The sequence below is a fragment of the Schistocerca gregaria genome, chromosome 10 (genome assembly GCF_023897955.1).
Source record: "Schistocerca gregaria isolate iqSchGreg1 chromosome 10, iqSchGreg1.2, whole genome shotgun sequence".
NCBI lineage: Eukaryota > Metazoa > Arthropoda > Insecta > Orthoptera > Acrididae > Schistocerca > Schistocerca gregaria.
The window spans coordinates 198154980-198172246 of record NC_064929.1 but is presented as its reverse complement, the minus strand read 5'-3'; the positions used below and the strand labels follow the sequence as shown (position 1 = coordinate 198172246).

At 39.8% G+C, this 17267-nt stretch overlaps 1 protein-coding gene across 1 annotated transcript in view; it reads right to left on the bottom strand.

The window, feature by feature from the left end:
* The window catches only part of LOC126293238 (uncharacterized), a 39355-nt gene that overhangs the window by 20961 nt on the left and 1127 nt on the right, over positions 1-17267 (bottom strand). The window contains exon 2 of the mRNA XM_049986358.1: positions 6092-6192. Within this exon, the coding sequence (XP_049842315.1) occupies positions 6092-6192 (101 nt within the window). The remainder of the gene's footprint in view (positions 1-6091; positions 6193-17267) is intronic.

The window sequence follows — 17267 nt, the reverse complement described above, 5'->3', positions numbered from 1 at the left end:
TCTACATCGAGAATGACATGCTGCATTCTGTTATCTAGGAACTCCTCAATCCAATCACACAATTGGTCTGATAGTCCATATGCTCTTACTTTGTTCATTAAACGACTGTGGGGAACAGTTTCGAACGCCTTGCGGAAGTCAAGAAACACGGCATCTACCTGTGAACCCGTGTCTATGGCCCTGAGTCTCGTGGACGAATAGCGCGAGCTGGGTTTCACACGGCAGTCTTTTTCGAAACCCATGCTGATTCCTACAGAGTAGATTTCTAGTCTCCAGAAAAGTCATTATACTCGAACATAATACGTGTTCCAAAATTCTACAACTGATAGACGCTAGAGATATAGGTCTATAGTTCTGCACATCTGTTCGACGTCCCTTCTTGAAAACGGGGAGGACCTGTGCCCTTTTCCAATCCTTCGGAATGCTTTGCTCTTCTAGAGACCTACGGTACACTGCTGCAAGAAGGGGGGCAAGTTCCTTCGCGTACTCTGTAAAATCAAACTGGTATCCCATCAGGTCCAGCGGCCTCTCCTCTTTTGAGCAATTTTAATTGTTTCTCTATCCCTCTGTTGTCTATTTCCATATCTACCTTTTTGTCATCTGTGCGACAATCTAGAGAAGGAACTACAGTGCAGTCTTCCTCTGTGAAACAGCTTTGGAACAAGACGTTTAGTATTTCGGCCTTTAGTCTGTCATCCTTTGTTTCAGTACCATTTTGGTCAGTGTGTCTGGACATTTTGTTCTGATACACCTACTGCTTTGACATAGGACCAAAATTTCTTAGGATTTTCTGCCAAGTCAGTACATAGAACTTTACTTTCGAAATCATTGAACGCCTCTCGCATAGCCCTCCTCACACTACATTTCGCTTCGCGTAATTTTTGTTTGTCTGCAAGGCTTTGGCTATGTTTATATCGGCTGTGAAGTTCCCTTTGCTTCCGCAGCAGTTTTCTAATTCGGTTGTTGTACCGCAGTGGCTCTTTCTCATCTCTTATGATCTTGCTTGGCACATATTTATCTAACGCATATTGTAGGATGGTCTTGAACTATGTCCACTGATCTCAACACTATCTGTACTCGAGACAAAACTTTTATGTTGAGCCATCAAGTACTCTGTAATCTGCTTTTTGTCACTTTTGCTAAACAGAAAAATCTTCCTACCTTTTTTAATATTTCTATTTACGGCTGAAATCATCGATGCAGTAACCGCTTTATGATTGCTGATTCCCTGTTCTGCATTAACTGAGTCAAATAGTTTGGGTCTGTTTGTCACCAGAAGGTCTAATATGTTATCGCCACGAGTCGGTTCTCTGTTTAACTGCTCAAGGTAGTTTTCAGATAAAGCACTCTAAAAAATTTCACTGGATTCTTTTCCCCTGCCACCCGTTACAAACGTTTGTCTCCTAGTCTATATCTGGCAAATTAAAATCTCCAACCAGAACTATAACATGGTGGGGAAATCTACTCGAAATATTTTCCAAATTATTCAGGTGCTGAGCCACAACAGCTGCTGAGCCCGGGGGCCTATAGAGACATCCAATTACCATGTCTGAGCTTGCTTTAGCTGTAACCTTCACCCAAATCATTTCACAATTCGGATGTCTGTGAATTTCCTTCGATACTATTGCACTTCTTATCACTATAAAAACGCCTCCCTCTTCACTGTCCAGCCTCTCTGCGGTATACATTCCAATCTGAGTTTACGATTTCATTACTGTTTACGTCTGGTTTCAGCCAAATTTGTCCCTAGTACTATATGGGTGTTGTGACCGTTTATTAATGAGAGCAGTTCTGGGACCTTTCTATAGACGCTCCTGCAGTTTACTATTAGCATATTAATATTGTTATTCCCTGTTGCATTTTGCCTACTCCTACCTTGTCGCGGCTCAGGAGGCGTCTTGTCGGGCCTAGGGTGGGAATTCTCCAACCTAAAAAAAAAAAAACCGTGTGCACTCCACACGTACTCCGCTACCCTTGTAGCCGCTTCCGGTGTGTAGTGCACGCCTGACCTATTCAGGGGGACCCTACATTTCTCCACCCGATAGTGGAGGTAGAGAAATTTGCACCCCAGCTCTCCGCAGAATCATCTGAGCCTCTGGTTTAAGCCTTCTACTTGGCTCCAAACCAGAGGACCGCGATCGGTTCTGGGAACGATACTACAAATAGTTAGCTCTGATTCCACCCCGCGAGTGAGGCTTTCTGCCTTCACCAATTCCGCCAACCGCCTGTACGAACTGAGGATGACCTCTGAACCCAGACGGCAGGAGTCATTGGTGCCGACATGAGCAACAATTTGCAGTCGGGTGCACCCAGTGCCTTATATCGCTGCCGGTAGGGCCTCCTCCACATCTCGGATGAGACCCCCCGGCAAGCAGACAGAGTGAACACTGGCCTTCTTCCCCGACCTTTCCGCTATTTTCCTAAGGGGCTCCATCACCCGCCTAACGTTGGAGCTCCCAATAACTAATAAACCCCTCCCCCCGTGTGCCTGCTCGGACCTTGCTGAAGGATTAGCCACATGTCCACCCACAGGCAGAGTGGGCAATGCCACATTGCCAGCCTCCACATTGACCCTTCGCCTTGTCCGCCGCGAATGCCGCTGAACCCGCCACTCCCCTTGGGGAGAGGGTGGCCCAACCGCGACCGGTACCTGCGAAGATGTCTCGACAGCCGGGACAGTGGGTGAAGCATGTAACACCTGGGGTGTATCTTGCGACACTCCAGACTCCCCACTGCCGCTGCACTGTTGTTGCAGGATGTTTTTCCGGCTGCAACGATGTTGGAGATTCGATGTTTTCCGGCTATCTGATATTCATGGTACATTGTGAAATGGTCGTACGGGAAAATCCTCACTTCTTTGCTACCTCTGAGGTGCTGTGTCCCATTGCTCATGCACCGACTATAACATTCAAACTCACTTAAATCTTGATAACCTGCCATTGTAGCAACAGTAACTTATATAACAACTGCACCTGATACTTATTGTCTTATATAGGTGTTGCTGACTGCAATGTGGTATTCTGCCTGTTTACATACTTACCTGTATTTGAATACACATGCCTATACCAGTTAGTTGCTTCAGTGTATATAGAAATTGATAGGTTGATCTACAGTGTTCTGTTTACTAGGTCTACAGTTATTTAATTTCAAAACGCAAGTGAGACTGTATTTCTATATGAAATAGGCCAATTTACATGAAAGATCTGCAAGTACCTTTAAGCAGTGTTGTTGTTGCTGTTTTTTTGACCATCAGTCTGAAGGCTGTCTTGATGCAGCTCTCTGTGCTACTCTATCCTGTGCCAGCCTCTTCATCTCTGAATAACTACTACAACCTACATCCTTCTGGATATGGTTACTATATTCATCTCTGTCTCCCTCTGCCATTTTTACCGCCACACTTCCCTCCATTACTGACTTGGTGATACATTGATGACTCGGAATGCATCCTGTCAACAAAGCCCTTCTTTTGGTCAAGTTTTTCTGCAAATTTCCTTTCTCCCCAGTTCTGTTCAGTACCTCAACAATTAGTTACCTAATCTGTCCATCTAATCTTCTGCATTATTCTGTAGCACCACATGTCAATAACTTCTGTTCTCTTCTTGTCTAAACTGTTTGTCCCATGTTTCACTGCCATACGTGATTAAATTTCATACAAATACTTTTAGAAAACATTTCCTAGCACTTATATCTGTATTCAATGTGAACAAATTTCTCTTATTTCTGAAATGCTTTTCTTGCCATTGTCAGCCTACATATTATATCCTCTCTACTTTGACCTCCATCATTTAGTTTGCCGTCCAAATAACAAAACTCATCTGCCACTAAGTGTCTCATTTCCTAATCTGATTCCCTTGGCATTGCCTGATTTGACTAATTCCATAACGCTTGTTTTGCTTTTGTTGGTGTTCCATCTTACACGCACCTTTCAAGACACTGTCAATTCCATTCAACTGCTCTTCAGAGTCCTGTACTGTCTGAAATGTTTACAATGTCATCAACAAATCTGTTTTTCTTTTCCCCGAACTTTAATTGCTTCTCCAAAATTTTCTTTCATTTCCTCTACTGCTTGCTCAATGTACAGAGTGAATAATATTGGGGATAGGCAACAACCGTGTCTCACTCTCTTCTCAATCACTGCTTCCATTTCATATCTCTTGACTCTTACAACACTTATCTGGATTCTGTACCAGTTGTAAATAGCCTTTCGGTATCTGCATTTGATCCCAGCTATCTTCGGAAAAGAGTATTCCAGTCAACATTGTCAAAAGCTTTCTCCAAGTCTATAAATGCTACAAATGTGAGTTTGCCTTACCTGAACCAGTCTGCTAAGACAAGCTGTATGGACCTTATTGCCTCGCATCTGCCCACATTTCTCCAGAATCCAAACTAATCTTACCCGAGATCGGCTTCTACCAGTTTTTCCATTCTTCTTCTGTATAGAATGCACATTAGTATTTTGCAGCCATGACTTATTAAACAGATAGTTTGGTAGTATTCATGCCTGTCAGCACCTGCTTTCTTTGAAATTGGAGTTACTAACTACTTCTTGAAGTCTGAGGGTATTTCACCTGTCTCGTATATCTTGTTCACGATGTGAAAGGATTTTGATATGGCTGGCTCTTCCATGGGTGTCAGTGGCAATATTAACATGGCTGATCTGTTTGCCTCTGTTCTATTGATTTAGTTGTGCACAAATATGTTATAACCTACAAGTGAGGTAATGTTTAACAACAGTTTTACCAGAATACACTGATGTATTTCTTATCCAAATTCAGGAGCAACAATGTGATAAAATCCAGTATATGGACTTGGTCTATGTCACAACATTCTGAATACATAAAAATAAAATCTAATAAGAAAGATTTGTGTAGACCATCTTTTCCATCTTTTACTGCAGTCAACCAGGGGACTAATGACCTCAGATGTTAAGTCCCATAGTGCTCAGAGCCATTTGAATTTTGCAGTCAACCCTGTTTTTGTCTGTCTGGGGAGTCAGAAGTATTTAAAACAACCTGAACACTTAAGTTTCTTCATTCACTTACATAATACTTCCAAAAATGTATTCTGTAATATTTTCTGAATTCCAAGTCAGGATTTAATCCTGATCAAAACACTCATTATCATGCAAATTGAAGACATGATATGGAGTAGATATGCATCTCCATGTCCCCTCCAGGGCTGTTAACATTTTTTTCAGGGCTGTATTAGTGTAATTAAACACTTCCTACATGCTACTCTGAATTTTAAATCATATGCATTCTTTATGTTTTTCCACTTCAATGAATTAAAAGAAACCCTCATTTCCTTGTTAACGTAAATATGAGTACTGGTACTGGACAATCTTTAGACATGTACATTTCAGCCAGTTGCCTCTAACTGAAGAGTCAAAATGATCCAGCCTTCACCTATGTTTCTCACTGTCAAGTAAATTAAGTATATTCTCATCATGCAGCTTTAAATTCATTAACTATTTGGTGCATTGTTATAGTGTTGCAAATTATTTTAGTACTACTAAACATTGGTGTTTTATAGCATTGTTAATTACATTACATGGCTTCGATAAATATTTTACACTATCAACTGTTTTACAGATTATTACAATGCCCTCACAATCCACAAACTTTGATAACCCTAAATCTCCACAATAAATCATTGCACTGGCTATGGAACTACAATGTCTAGTCAACCAGTGCTATCTTTATTTTGTGTGTGAATTTGTGACCTGGTTTTATTTGCTGTGTGCAAACCACCTTCTTGTAAATTAACTAAACTAATAGATAGTATATTCCCACTTAATCATCTGACCATCACAATTTACCAATATTTTCTTTTCAGACAATGTATTTCTCAACATATAAAATGTATAAATGACTCAAATAAACAAAATACTCTTTTTGTCTGTATTTGAGGAATGGCGAAACCAACACTGGGACTTTTAATACACCTATCTTAACACTCACCTTATCCCTTTCTGGCCTGTCTGTTGCAGCACAGTCTCACACTACAGCAACTGTGCATATTCCCACCTCCTTTGCTTTACACAAGTGCTGTTGTTGAAGATTTAACACTTGCTGAAAACTATTAAACATACCATATTTAACACAAACTTTCCAGTTACTGTTGAGTGCAGTCACCATGAACACTTGTGCCTCCTTTGCTACTTGACTGTCATCAATCATTTCACATCCATGTCTGAAATCAACAGAACACAAAACCTTAATCCCATTCCATGCAATTTTTTAGCAACCTTTTCAAATAAGAGTAGCAAGAATAAGACTAGAAATATTTTGCACCTAGTTTACTTAACTATCTATTTAAAGCTTTCCAGTAAATAGTCGCCCATGTATTAAGTGTTAGAGGATGGGGTAATTCTACAAACATCCTGAAATAACTATATGCTTGAGCAGAATAAAAATAAAGTATAAGGAAAACTTAGCTTACTTCTCTTGAATACTCAAGACTGGAACATTTTCCTTGCAGTGATAAAATTTTTTACAAAGTGTGACTGTTTCTGATGCTCCCACTCCACTTTGGATGCAGACGCTTGAAGTCTCCTACATAAACCTGCAACTGATGTTCCTTAGATTTTTCTACAATTGTATTGTTTCCTATTTTTCCAGTATTCCCTCATTTCCTCCCCCTGAAGTCTCTTCCTTCCTTATGTCCACATTGTACCCATTTTTTAAATTTCTTTGATGTGAAAGCCTTTGCAATTTTGTATTTTATTTTTAAAATAGTTCCTTTCTGCTATTTCTGATTCATTGATACTGTTCCTTTTTAGATCTTTCCTTACTTCTGTAATCACTGCTATTGTCGATTTCTTCTTCCAGAAACATAGTATTTGTTTTGTTTGTCTGTCCGAAAAAGGTTAATCTCTGTTTGGCCATTGCTTCAGATATTTTCTCTATTTTGTAGATCTCCTCATTAATTCTTATTTTCCAACCATATGCAGTTGTTATTGCACCTATAATTTTTCAAATAATCCTTCTTTTCTGTACCTTTAGTTTGTTCATCATTAGGCTTTCAGATCCATATAAACATTCTGGTTGTACCACTGTGGTGTAGTGTTTTAGTTTGGTTTTTCTAGATATACATTTATTGTTGTAAATATTTTTGGTCAGACCATGTGCTCTCTCCATTTTGTTAATTCATATATCTATTGCAGATTTTTCTGGTCCATTCTGTTGTATAGTTTCTCAAACATTTACTCATTCTATTGAATTTTGGTAAATTTTTATTATTTGTCATGTATTTTGTTTTTTTCAGCTGAAATTTTGTGACCAGTTGTGTTTGCTATGTTTTCCATAGGTTTATTTGAATAACTGCATCTGTCAGGTTTTTTAAAAGTATTGAAAAATCATCTGCAAAAGCCAAGCAGTTTACCTTAATTCCATTCGTTTTCCTTCCCAGAGTTATTCGTTCAATTTTGTGACTATTTAGCTCCAAATTCCAGATCCTTAAATTTTTTTGTAGAACACAATTAAACAGTAAAGGTGATTGTTAATCACCTTGTCTAACACCAGTTTTTATTTCAAATGGCTGAGATACTTTTCCATAAATTTGACTTCAGATATTGTACCTGTTGGTGTTTCACTAATTATATTTGCTAATTTTGATTTAACACCAAATTCTCTAATGACCTTATCTATTGTTTCTCTGTCTACTCAATGAAATACTTTCTTGAAATCAATAAATTACATTATTGGTTTGCTTCTTAACATTCTGTGCTAAATTGTTGACTTTAAATTAAAAATTTGTTCTGCACAGGATCTTCCCTTTTGAAAACCACCCTGATATTCTCCCAATGTTTGTCTAAAGTATCTACCACTCTGTTCAGGAGAATTTTTGATAAAATTTTGTATGCCACTGGCAGAAGTGACACTCCTCTATAATTATTGACATTTTGTCTGTCTCCCTTTTTATGTAGTAGGTGGATTGTTTTTCCCATTCAACTGGAATCTCTTCGGTTTTCCACATTTTTTCAAAAAGCAGTGGTAGATCATTTATGATTTTTGGTTCCGACTGCTTCAATAATTTTGCTGTAATGGAGTCTTCACCACTTGCTTTATTGTTTTTGAGTGTTTTGATGGCTTCATGAATTTCTGACTCTGCTGGTGGGAAATCTTCCTGTAGATTTTGAGGTGTTACTGGAAATTCTAATTTATCTGTATCATACATTAGAATTTGCTTCCTCTTTATTGAGATTTTGTTTTGCATGCTTTACGTGCTTCTCCAGTTTCTCACATCTTCCTTGTAATGCATAGTAATTCAGTTTCAATGTAACAGTATTACATAAAAAAATATTTCTACTTACCACAATAAGTTGCAGACAGGTGCAATGAAAAGTTACACACTGAGCTTTTGTCCAGAGCCTTCTTCAGAAAAGAATACTGAAGGGCAAGTTCCCATCTCTGGAGTTCTGACAGGTGGGTGTTAGTGGGAAGTATCCAGATAAACCGGACGGTGTAACACAGTGCCAAGATGTGCTGGCCGTGCACCAAGGCATGTTTCACCACAGGGTGATCCTCATTACCAACAAACACTGTCTGCCTGTGTCCATTCATGCGAATGGACAGTTCATTGCTGGTATTTCCCACATAGAAAGCTTCACAGTGTAGGCACGTCAGTTGGTAAATCACATTGGTGCTTTCACACGTGGCTCTGCCTTTGATTGTGTACACCTTCCGGGTCACAGGCCTGGAGTAAGTGGTGGTGCCAGGGTAAATGCGACAGGTTCTACACAGGGGGCAGTTACAAGGGTAGGAGCCAGAGGGTAGAGAAGGTGGTTTGGGGATTTCGTTGGGATGAACCAAGAGGTTACGAAGGTTAGGTGGATGGCGGAAAGACACTCTTGGTGGAGTGGGGAGGACTTCATGAAGGATGGATCTCATTTCAGGGCAGGATTTTAAGAAGTCGTATCCCTGCTGGAGAGCCACATTCAGAGGGGGGGGGGGGGGGGGGGGGTCAGCGTCCAAAAGCTAGGACGACGAGACTGCAAGGTGCAGTATCGGGTGGTTGGTTGGTGGGGGAGGGGGGGGGAGGGTTATTGGGAGCAGGAAAGGCCAGGAACAAAGAAGGGGAGAAGACTGGTTGATGAATTGATGAATTGGCAGAGAGCAGTGCAGAATGAGGGTGGGAGGACATGAATTTTGAGATGTGGGACAGGAGGAGGGGAGGGGATGGAAATTTGGTAGTTGAAGGGTGTGGGGACTACAGATTACCATATATTGAAGCCAGGATAATGCTGGAAATGGAGAAAATTTGGAAGGGTAACTACTGTCTGTGCAGTTCAGAGAAGCTGGTGGTAGAGGGGAGGACCCAGGCAGTCCGATTTGGGGAAAATGCCATTCAAATAAAGCGTGGTGTGTTCAGCTGCATGTTGTGCCACAGTGTGGCTACATTGTGCGCCAGTCAATATTAGACGGTGTCAGTGGTACAAGGTTAAGATTACACAAGCATTATGATAAAAGATCAAATTAGCAGAAGTGTCCATAATAATAAAAGAACAAATTTGCATATGTGTAGCATAACACTTAATGACATAGTGAGAACGTGTTATATAGTAGTGCATAGTTTTAGGCAATCCAGTTTTCTGTTTCACCATGAAAAAACTCACTTAAACCGTATAGTGGTTCTTGGCGTAGGTTTTGCTGCATCTTTCTTTGAAATTTCGCAATTTCCAAGGAATGCGTTTAGTTCTTGGTGGTTGAACATTTTAATCGCTACTTTTGGAAAGCTGTCCAATGTCACGGAGAGTGACAGCTTGGGATGTCTGTTCTCCTTACTGCATGCATTAAGATTGTGGACATCACTCCTATTGGTGAATGTTTTCACATACAGGGTGTTTCAAAAATGACCGGTATATTTGAAACGGCAATACAAACTAAACGAGCAGCGATAGAAATACACCGTTTGTTGCAATATGCTTGGGACAACAGTACATTTTCAGGCAGACAAACTTTCGAAATTACAGTAGTTAAAATTGTCAACAACAGATGGCACTGCGATCTGGGAAACTCTACAGTACGATATTTTCCACATATCCACCATGCGTAGCAATAATATGGCGTAGTCTCTGAATGAAATTACCCGAAATCTTTGACAACGTGTCTGGTGGAATGGCTTCACATGCAGATGAGATGTACTGCTTCAGCTGTTCAATTGTTTCTGGATTCTGGCGGTACAGAAAGAAGTCACAGGGGTTCATGTATGGCGAATAGGGAGGCCAATCCATGCTGCCTCCTGTATGTTTCGGATAGCCCAAAGCAATCACACGATCATCAAAATATTCATTCCGGAAATTAAAGACATTGGCCGTGTGATGTGGCTGGGCACCATCTTGCATAAACCACGAGGTGTTCGCAGTGTCATCTAAGGCAGTTTGTACCACCACAAATTCACGATGAATGTCCAGATAGCGTGATGCAGTAATCGTTTCGTATCTGAAAAATGGGCCAATGATTCCTTTGGAAGAAATGGCGCCCCACACCAGTACTTTTTGAGGATGCAGGGACGATGGGACTGCAACATGGGGCTTTTCGGTCCCCATATGCGCCAGTTCTGTTTATTGACGAAGCCGTCCAGGTAAAAATAAGCTTCGTCAGTAAACCAAATGCTGCCCACATGCATATCGCAGTCATCAATCCTGTGCACTATATCGTTAGCGAATGTCTCCCGTGCAGCAATGGTAGCGGCGCTGAGGGGATGCCGCATTTGAATCTTTTATGGATAGAGGTGTAAACTCTGGCGCATGAGGCGATACGTGGACGTTGGCGTCATTTGGACCGCAGCTGCAACACGGCGAACGGAAACCCGAGGCCGCTGTTGGATCACCTGCTGCACTAGCTGCGCGTTGCCTTCTGTGGTTGCCGTACGCGGTCGCCCTACCTTTCCAGCACGTTCATCCGTCACGTTCCCAGTCCATTGAAATTTTTCAAACAGATCCTTTATTGTATCGCTTTTCGGTCCTTTGGTTACATTAAACCTCCGTTGAAAACTTTGTCTTGTTGCAACAACACTGTGTTCCAACACCAGAAAAGTCCTCTGTTCTAAGGAATAAACCATGTTGTCCACAGCACACTTGCACATTGTGAACAACACACGCTTACAACAGAAAGACGACGTACAGAATAGCGCAACCACAGATTGCATTGTCTTCTATATCTTTCACATCACTTGCAGAGCCATCTGTTGTTGAAAATTGTAACTACTGTAATTTCGAAAGTTTGTCCGCCTGAAAATGTACTGTTGTCCCAAGCATATTGCAACAAACGGTGTATTTCTATTGCTGCTCGTTTAGTTTTTTTGCCGTTTCAAATATACCGGTCATATATGAAACAGGTGAACACACATTCACTGAGAATTGTCATCACACAGAGAAATAAGAAGTTTTCAATAGTCCAATTTTCTACTTGATATGATACTTGTTGTTTTTCCTTCTGTTTTTCCCCCTTTAGTAGTAGTAGTAGTAGTAGTAGTAGTAGTAGTAGTAGTATTTTCTTCAGCCTGTAGTGACCCCATAATCACAGGCCATAGCTGGTATGGGTGTGGAGCAGTAAATAATATACCATCAGTGTATACTGATCAGGTATCACATGCTTCAGTTTCCTCAGGAGGTATGTCTCATGACGGTCTGTCACACGTGTGGTGTGTTCCTGCCAAGTCAGTTTACTATCCACTGTTAAGTTATCCTTTGTCACTGAGGCAGCATACCAATGTTTCCATTCTTTCTTCATTTGTTTGTAACAAGCCGTTCCTTGTAGTGTCAAACAAAGCATCTACTACTTATTGAGCATTGCTGGCATCAATGCCTTTTAGTACAGAGTTTTCATCTGCTAATTCCAAGTACTACCCATGAGAGCGTGTCATTTACAAAACTAGGAAGAGGAGGGGGCCCATTGCTGAACCCTGTGGCACGCCGTATTCTGACTTCCTTCACGTGATACTTGTCCTTGGATGGAAACAATATGCCATCTGTTTTCCAAATAAGATTTGAGGGTTCCCAGAACAGTGCCTCCAATTTCATATTTGCTGAACTTGTTCAGGAATACATTATGATGAATGCAGTCAAATGCATCAGCTTACTAGCGTAACAAAATGTCAATGCTACAGATTATTTTTTCTCAAAACTCTGCTTTTCTCTAGTAACTAGACCTAATGCTGCTACTGTTATAGAATTGCCTTTCTGGAAGCCATGCTGTGCATCTGTGAAGAGTTCATTAATTGCGAAGTAATTTGGTATTAGGCTGTTCATTGCAGTCTCAACGATTTTAATGAAGATTGGAGTTAATGGGATTGATCTGAAGCTTGCTGCCATGGCTGTGTCATCCTTCTCATAAACTGACACTGTCCCTGTAAGTTTTGACAGTCTGGAAGCAATGAAGCACATCTTACTGCTCAGCAATTTCATGGATAATTTTCTTGAGGACATTGACATCCCATATACATCCAGACTATCAGAAGATTGATAATATTTTACAATCTTTATTATTTCATTTTTTGTTATTCCTTCCATTTCATCATGGTGCTCATTTTGTAATTTATTACAAAATATATATTGAAGCCTGAGATTGCACTTAGTGTTTTCCACAATGCCAATAAAACAACTTTTGAAGTCATCTGGACTACACAACTTTATGGAGAGGTGGGTTTTTCCTGTGTTCACGTACCACGACCTAGGCTGCATTGCATGGGTTGTGAACTCCTTTACTGAACCTATTGGTGCTTTTCGTTTTGGCTTCATACAACTTTTTATAATGTCTTTTTGCTTGCAAATATCTGCTGTAGAACACTTCATGTGCACTGGGATCTGTTGCTGTTCTGTTAATAGCAGTACTATGCATTTTAATTTTTTCAGTTCATCAGTGTACCGTGTTTTTTCTTTCACTCTGTGGCCATGTTGTAACATGATAGCAGCACTATTGTTTCTTTTGTGGATACATGTAGTCAAATTTGGCTTTGATCTGGGAGAACTCTTTAAATGGTTCAGTTCATGCAATTTCCTGCTTTTGGTCACAGTTTGAGGGTGGCCGTTCATCCTGGTGGACAGCTGGTTGGTAGTTCTACCAATATACGCAAAAAAGCTGTATAATGATTGTAACACAGCTGGTATATGCAGTTTCCTTTGTTGTTTGCCTACCCCAATGAAAATGAAAGAAGAAATGTAAAAGGAACCATTTTGGCATTTGTGTGGAGCCATTTAGGAAAACATTAGTATAAACATATGACTCATAAACAATAAAGTCTGCAAAGAGCAACACAAGTCCATTTACTTTAAAATACCAGTTGCTTTAATAGCCAGCAGATACGCAAGTACCACTTCCAACCTAAGAAACGGTGAGAAATGGAAGTTCCCATGGTTATGGATTGTGGCACGTCGCTTAACTGAGAGTTATGTTAACCAGATACACAACTGATTCAGGGCTCATGTTATTGGCAGCTCCAAATGTTTTGAGTGCCTTTATCTCTACATCAACATGGTACTCTGCAAACAACCGTACAGAACGTTGAAGAGGGTACCCCTTACTGCTACTAGTCAATTCCTTTCCTGTTGCACTTGCAAATAGAGCAAGGGGAAAATGTCTACATGCTTCTGCAGGAGCCCCAATTTCTCAGATCTTATCTTCATGGTCCTTAAGTGCAGTGTGTGTTGGTGATGCTAGAATCATTTGGCAGTCAGCTTCTGATGCTGGTTCTCTAAACTTTCTCAATAGTGTTTCTCAAAAAGAATATCACCTTCCCTTCAGGGATTCCCATTTGAGTTCCCAAAACATCTCCTTAACACTTCTTAGTTGTTTGAATCTACCAGTAACAAATCTAGCAGCCCGCCTCAGAATTCCTTCGATGTCCTCCTCCAATCTGACCTGGTATGGATCCCAAAAACGTGAACACCACTCAAGAATAGTTTGCACCAGCATCATATACATGGCCTCCTTTACAGGTGAACCACTTTTTCCCAAAATTCTCCCAATAGATCAAAGTTGACCATTCACCTACTGTACCATACTTCTCATATGCTCGTTCCATTTCATATCGCGTTGAAACATTATGCCCAGACTTTTAAATGACTTGACTGTTTCAAAGAGGACACTAGTAATGCTGTAAGCAAACATCACATTTCTTCTTCCTACTCAACCACATTAATGTACATTTCAGTATAACACTGATGCTGCCTTCTCAGTTGTTCCATAACAACTGTCATGTGCTGGTGAGAGGAGCTGGCAACATGGTTGCAGCTCTGAGCTGGTGCACACATGATAACCAACTATTTACACTGCCTGATGTAACTAGATGGATCTTGCTGTGGAACCCAGGTGAGGTCAACTACCCACTGTAACCAGCACACCACTTCCCATTGTTGATCATCCACAACTGAAACTGTAGTCTACATAGCAGTGTTGAGTCAGTTATGTCAAGACACAAAAGAATCATAGACTTAAGCTGTCAGTAGACACTGATTTATATCAATGGGGCGAGTTGAAAATTTGTGCCATACTGGGACTTTAACGTGTGTCTTTAGCTTATTAGCCAGATGTGCTGACCACTATGCCATCCAGACAAAATGGTCACTGAAACTGCAACGACTATCCTAGCACACCTAACACAACTTGCCCAGTGATATAAATCACTGCCCACTGACTGTTAGTCTTGAATTCCTTTGTGTCTAGATTCATAGTGACTGTAGAATCAAAATGGTGTCTCTTCTGGACATGTCCATGTAATTGTGGTCATCATTGTGTCCAGATCATGTAGTGTTCAGCATATCTGCCTAGTAAGCAGGAAACACAGGTTCGAATTCTGGACTGGCACAAATTTCAACTTGCCCTATTGATATAAATGTCTTTAATTCCTTTGTGTCTGGATTTATAATGGTTGCAGGATCAAAATCGTGTCGGTTCTTTGTCATGTCCAAAAGAACAGGCACCACTGATATCAAAATCATATTATTCATTCACCATTACCCGCAACATTAAGAAATGGAACCTACGTTGCATTGTCGAATCAGAATTTTGCAATATGTTCACCCCCCATCCCTACCATGAAGATGTCAAGTCTGCATAGCAGAGTGTCAAGTAAACATTTTTAATACATCAACCAACCACAAGAATACCTTGAATCTACTTTGCTGTGGAAAAAGGAAAAGATTATTGAAAACTTGGGTATCAAATTCTATTTGTAACATTGATCAGATACTCCATCAGTCATAGTAAATTTCAAATGAAAATCAAATTACTAATATTCCTTTGTGATGCCTTGTATGAATGGTTAATAAAAATGCATCAACTAGGCTAACTACTCGCGGCATTTGTTTATATGAATAATTGGAATTTCTTTAAGCATGTCAGAGTAATTGTAAGATACGATACTAATCTACCTGCATAAAATCATTGTTGACTTAATTCATCAATTCTGGAGGAATGTCTGTGACATTGTGTTTGGTCAGAATTCAACAATTTCAGAACAGACTTTGTTGCTGCCTCTTTCACACTCAAAACATTAGAGAAAATTGCTTGACATGAGCCAGAGGATATGCTGAAATCATAAGCAAGGTCTTTGGTAATGATTTGGTGATTTTCCAAAATCATTTTCTTTACTTCTTCCACATTTTCATGTCCAGAACAGTCATCGTTTTCAATGTTTTGTCGACCCTCTTTGAAACGTTTATACTACTTGTAAACTTTTGTCTTGGTCATAGTAGAATTGCCAAAATCCACAGTCAACATTTTGAATCCAGTGCTGCACTTCATTTTATTCTCTTCTATTTTTCATGCAAAATTTAGTGCAAATTCTTTGATTCATCTTATTTGATAGTAAAATTATAGATTTTGAACATACATGCAACATTTTCGACGTTAAAAATAACTACATATTCAAAACAGCTAGAAATGTAGACATACAACAGGAACATCGATACAACTGGAAAAAAAATTGAAAATACGTATACAGCCTATGAAGTTAATTTTCCGTTACTTCTTGGGCACACTTCATAAGAACTTTTTAAAAAGCAGGGGTTCTGTGCAATTGTAGAATCGCTTAGTCTTCAAATGAAGTGTTGGCCTCTTGTGGTGATTGTTATCTGGATCTATTACATACATGTCATTTAATTTAATTTGATTGAATTACTTGTCTGAAAAATTTCACAACTTCAGAGAAAGGAGAGGAAGGCAACCCTTCACTGAGTCAGGTAATTTAATCTTTTGTTGGAAATGTAAAGGTACAGTGTCTAAGTGTTCAGATCATTCATAAAATCATGATCCAGTATTTATTTGTTCATCCATGGATCATCTCCAATGCTATAGGATACAGTGAAAATAGATAAAGCAAATATCGGACAATACATACATTTTATGATAACTTGATGAAGGGACCATCCTGGCACTTTCTTGTTACCAACCTCCAGAATGTCAGTGTCAAAACAACTGCACTGCCTTCTAAAGTTGGTCCCTATTATACATTATTCTTTTGATCACACAGTTTTTCCAGCTAACATAAACACAGTTCTGCACTGCTTCACTACATGCACTATGGATGTATGCTGGACTGTGGAGATGCTTCTGTCCTTTGTAGTCTGTTCAATCTATTCAGGAAACTGACCATAGGACCATACTCTTGATATGCTGGCTCAAATAGACCTCCAGTCCCTCCCTTCAGCCCTAATGGACAACTGAGTTAGTCACCACTGTGATGAGTGAGATGTTCAGCTCAGGAGAATGAAGAGACATTGCTGCTGTATGCTGTAGATCCTTGCAGATGATTCTCTTGTAGAAGCACTACATTGTTTTCATGTATTGTAATGGGACGTGACATTGTAGTTGTCCCTTTCCTTTATTAACTACTGCTCCATGTTATCTAAGTACTCTAATTTTTTGAATGATTTGTGATGCCTTCAGCTGCCAATCTCTTCATTAGTGCATCAAATAAGGAGAATGGCAGCCGAAGGCATGAGAGTCTGTTTTGACATACATTTACAAAGAAAATAATCCAACTAAATGAACATTTTCTATCAGGGATAGGGTCTGCACTGAAGGTTATATAATCCTTAACCATGCTGTGTGCATTACTTGCTAAGTATGTCCTTGCTACATTGTTAAATAGACATATATATTAGTAGACTTTGTCATGTCGTTGGGCAGTTTATTATATAGTTTCATCCCCTGATAGAAAATTTTCATTTAGTTTTTTGTTTTTTCCCTTGTGAATGTATGTCGAAATACTCTTATACCATGATTATGTACAAAACGTGTTAGTGAAATATTTACTAATTTTTA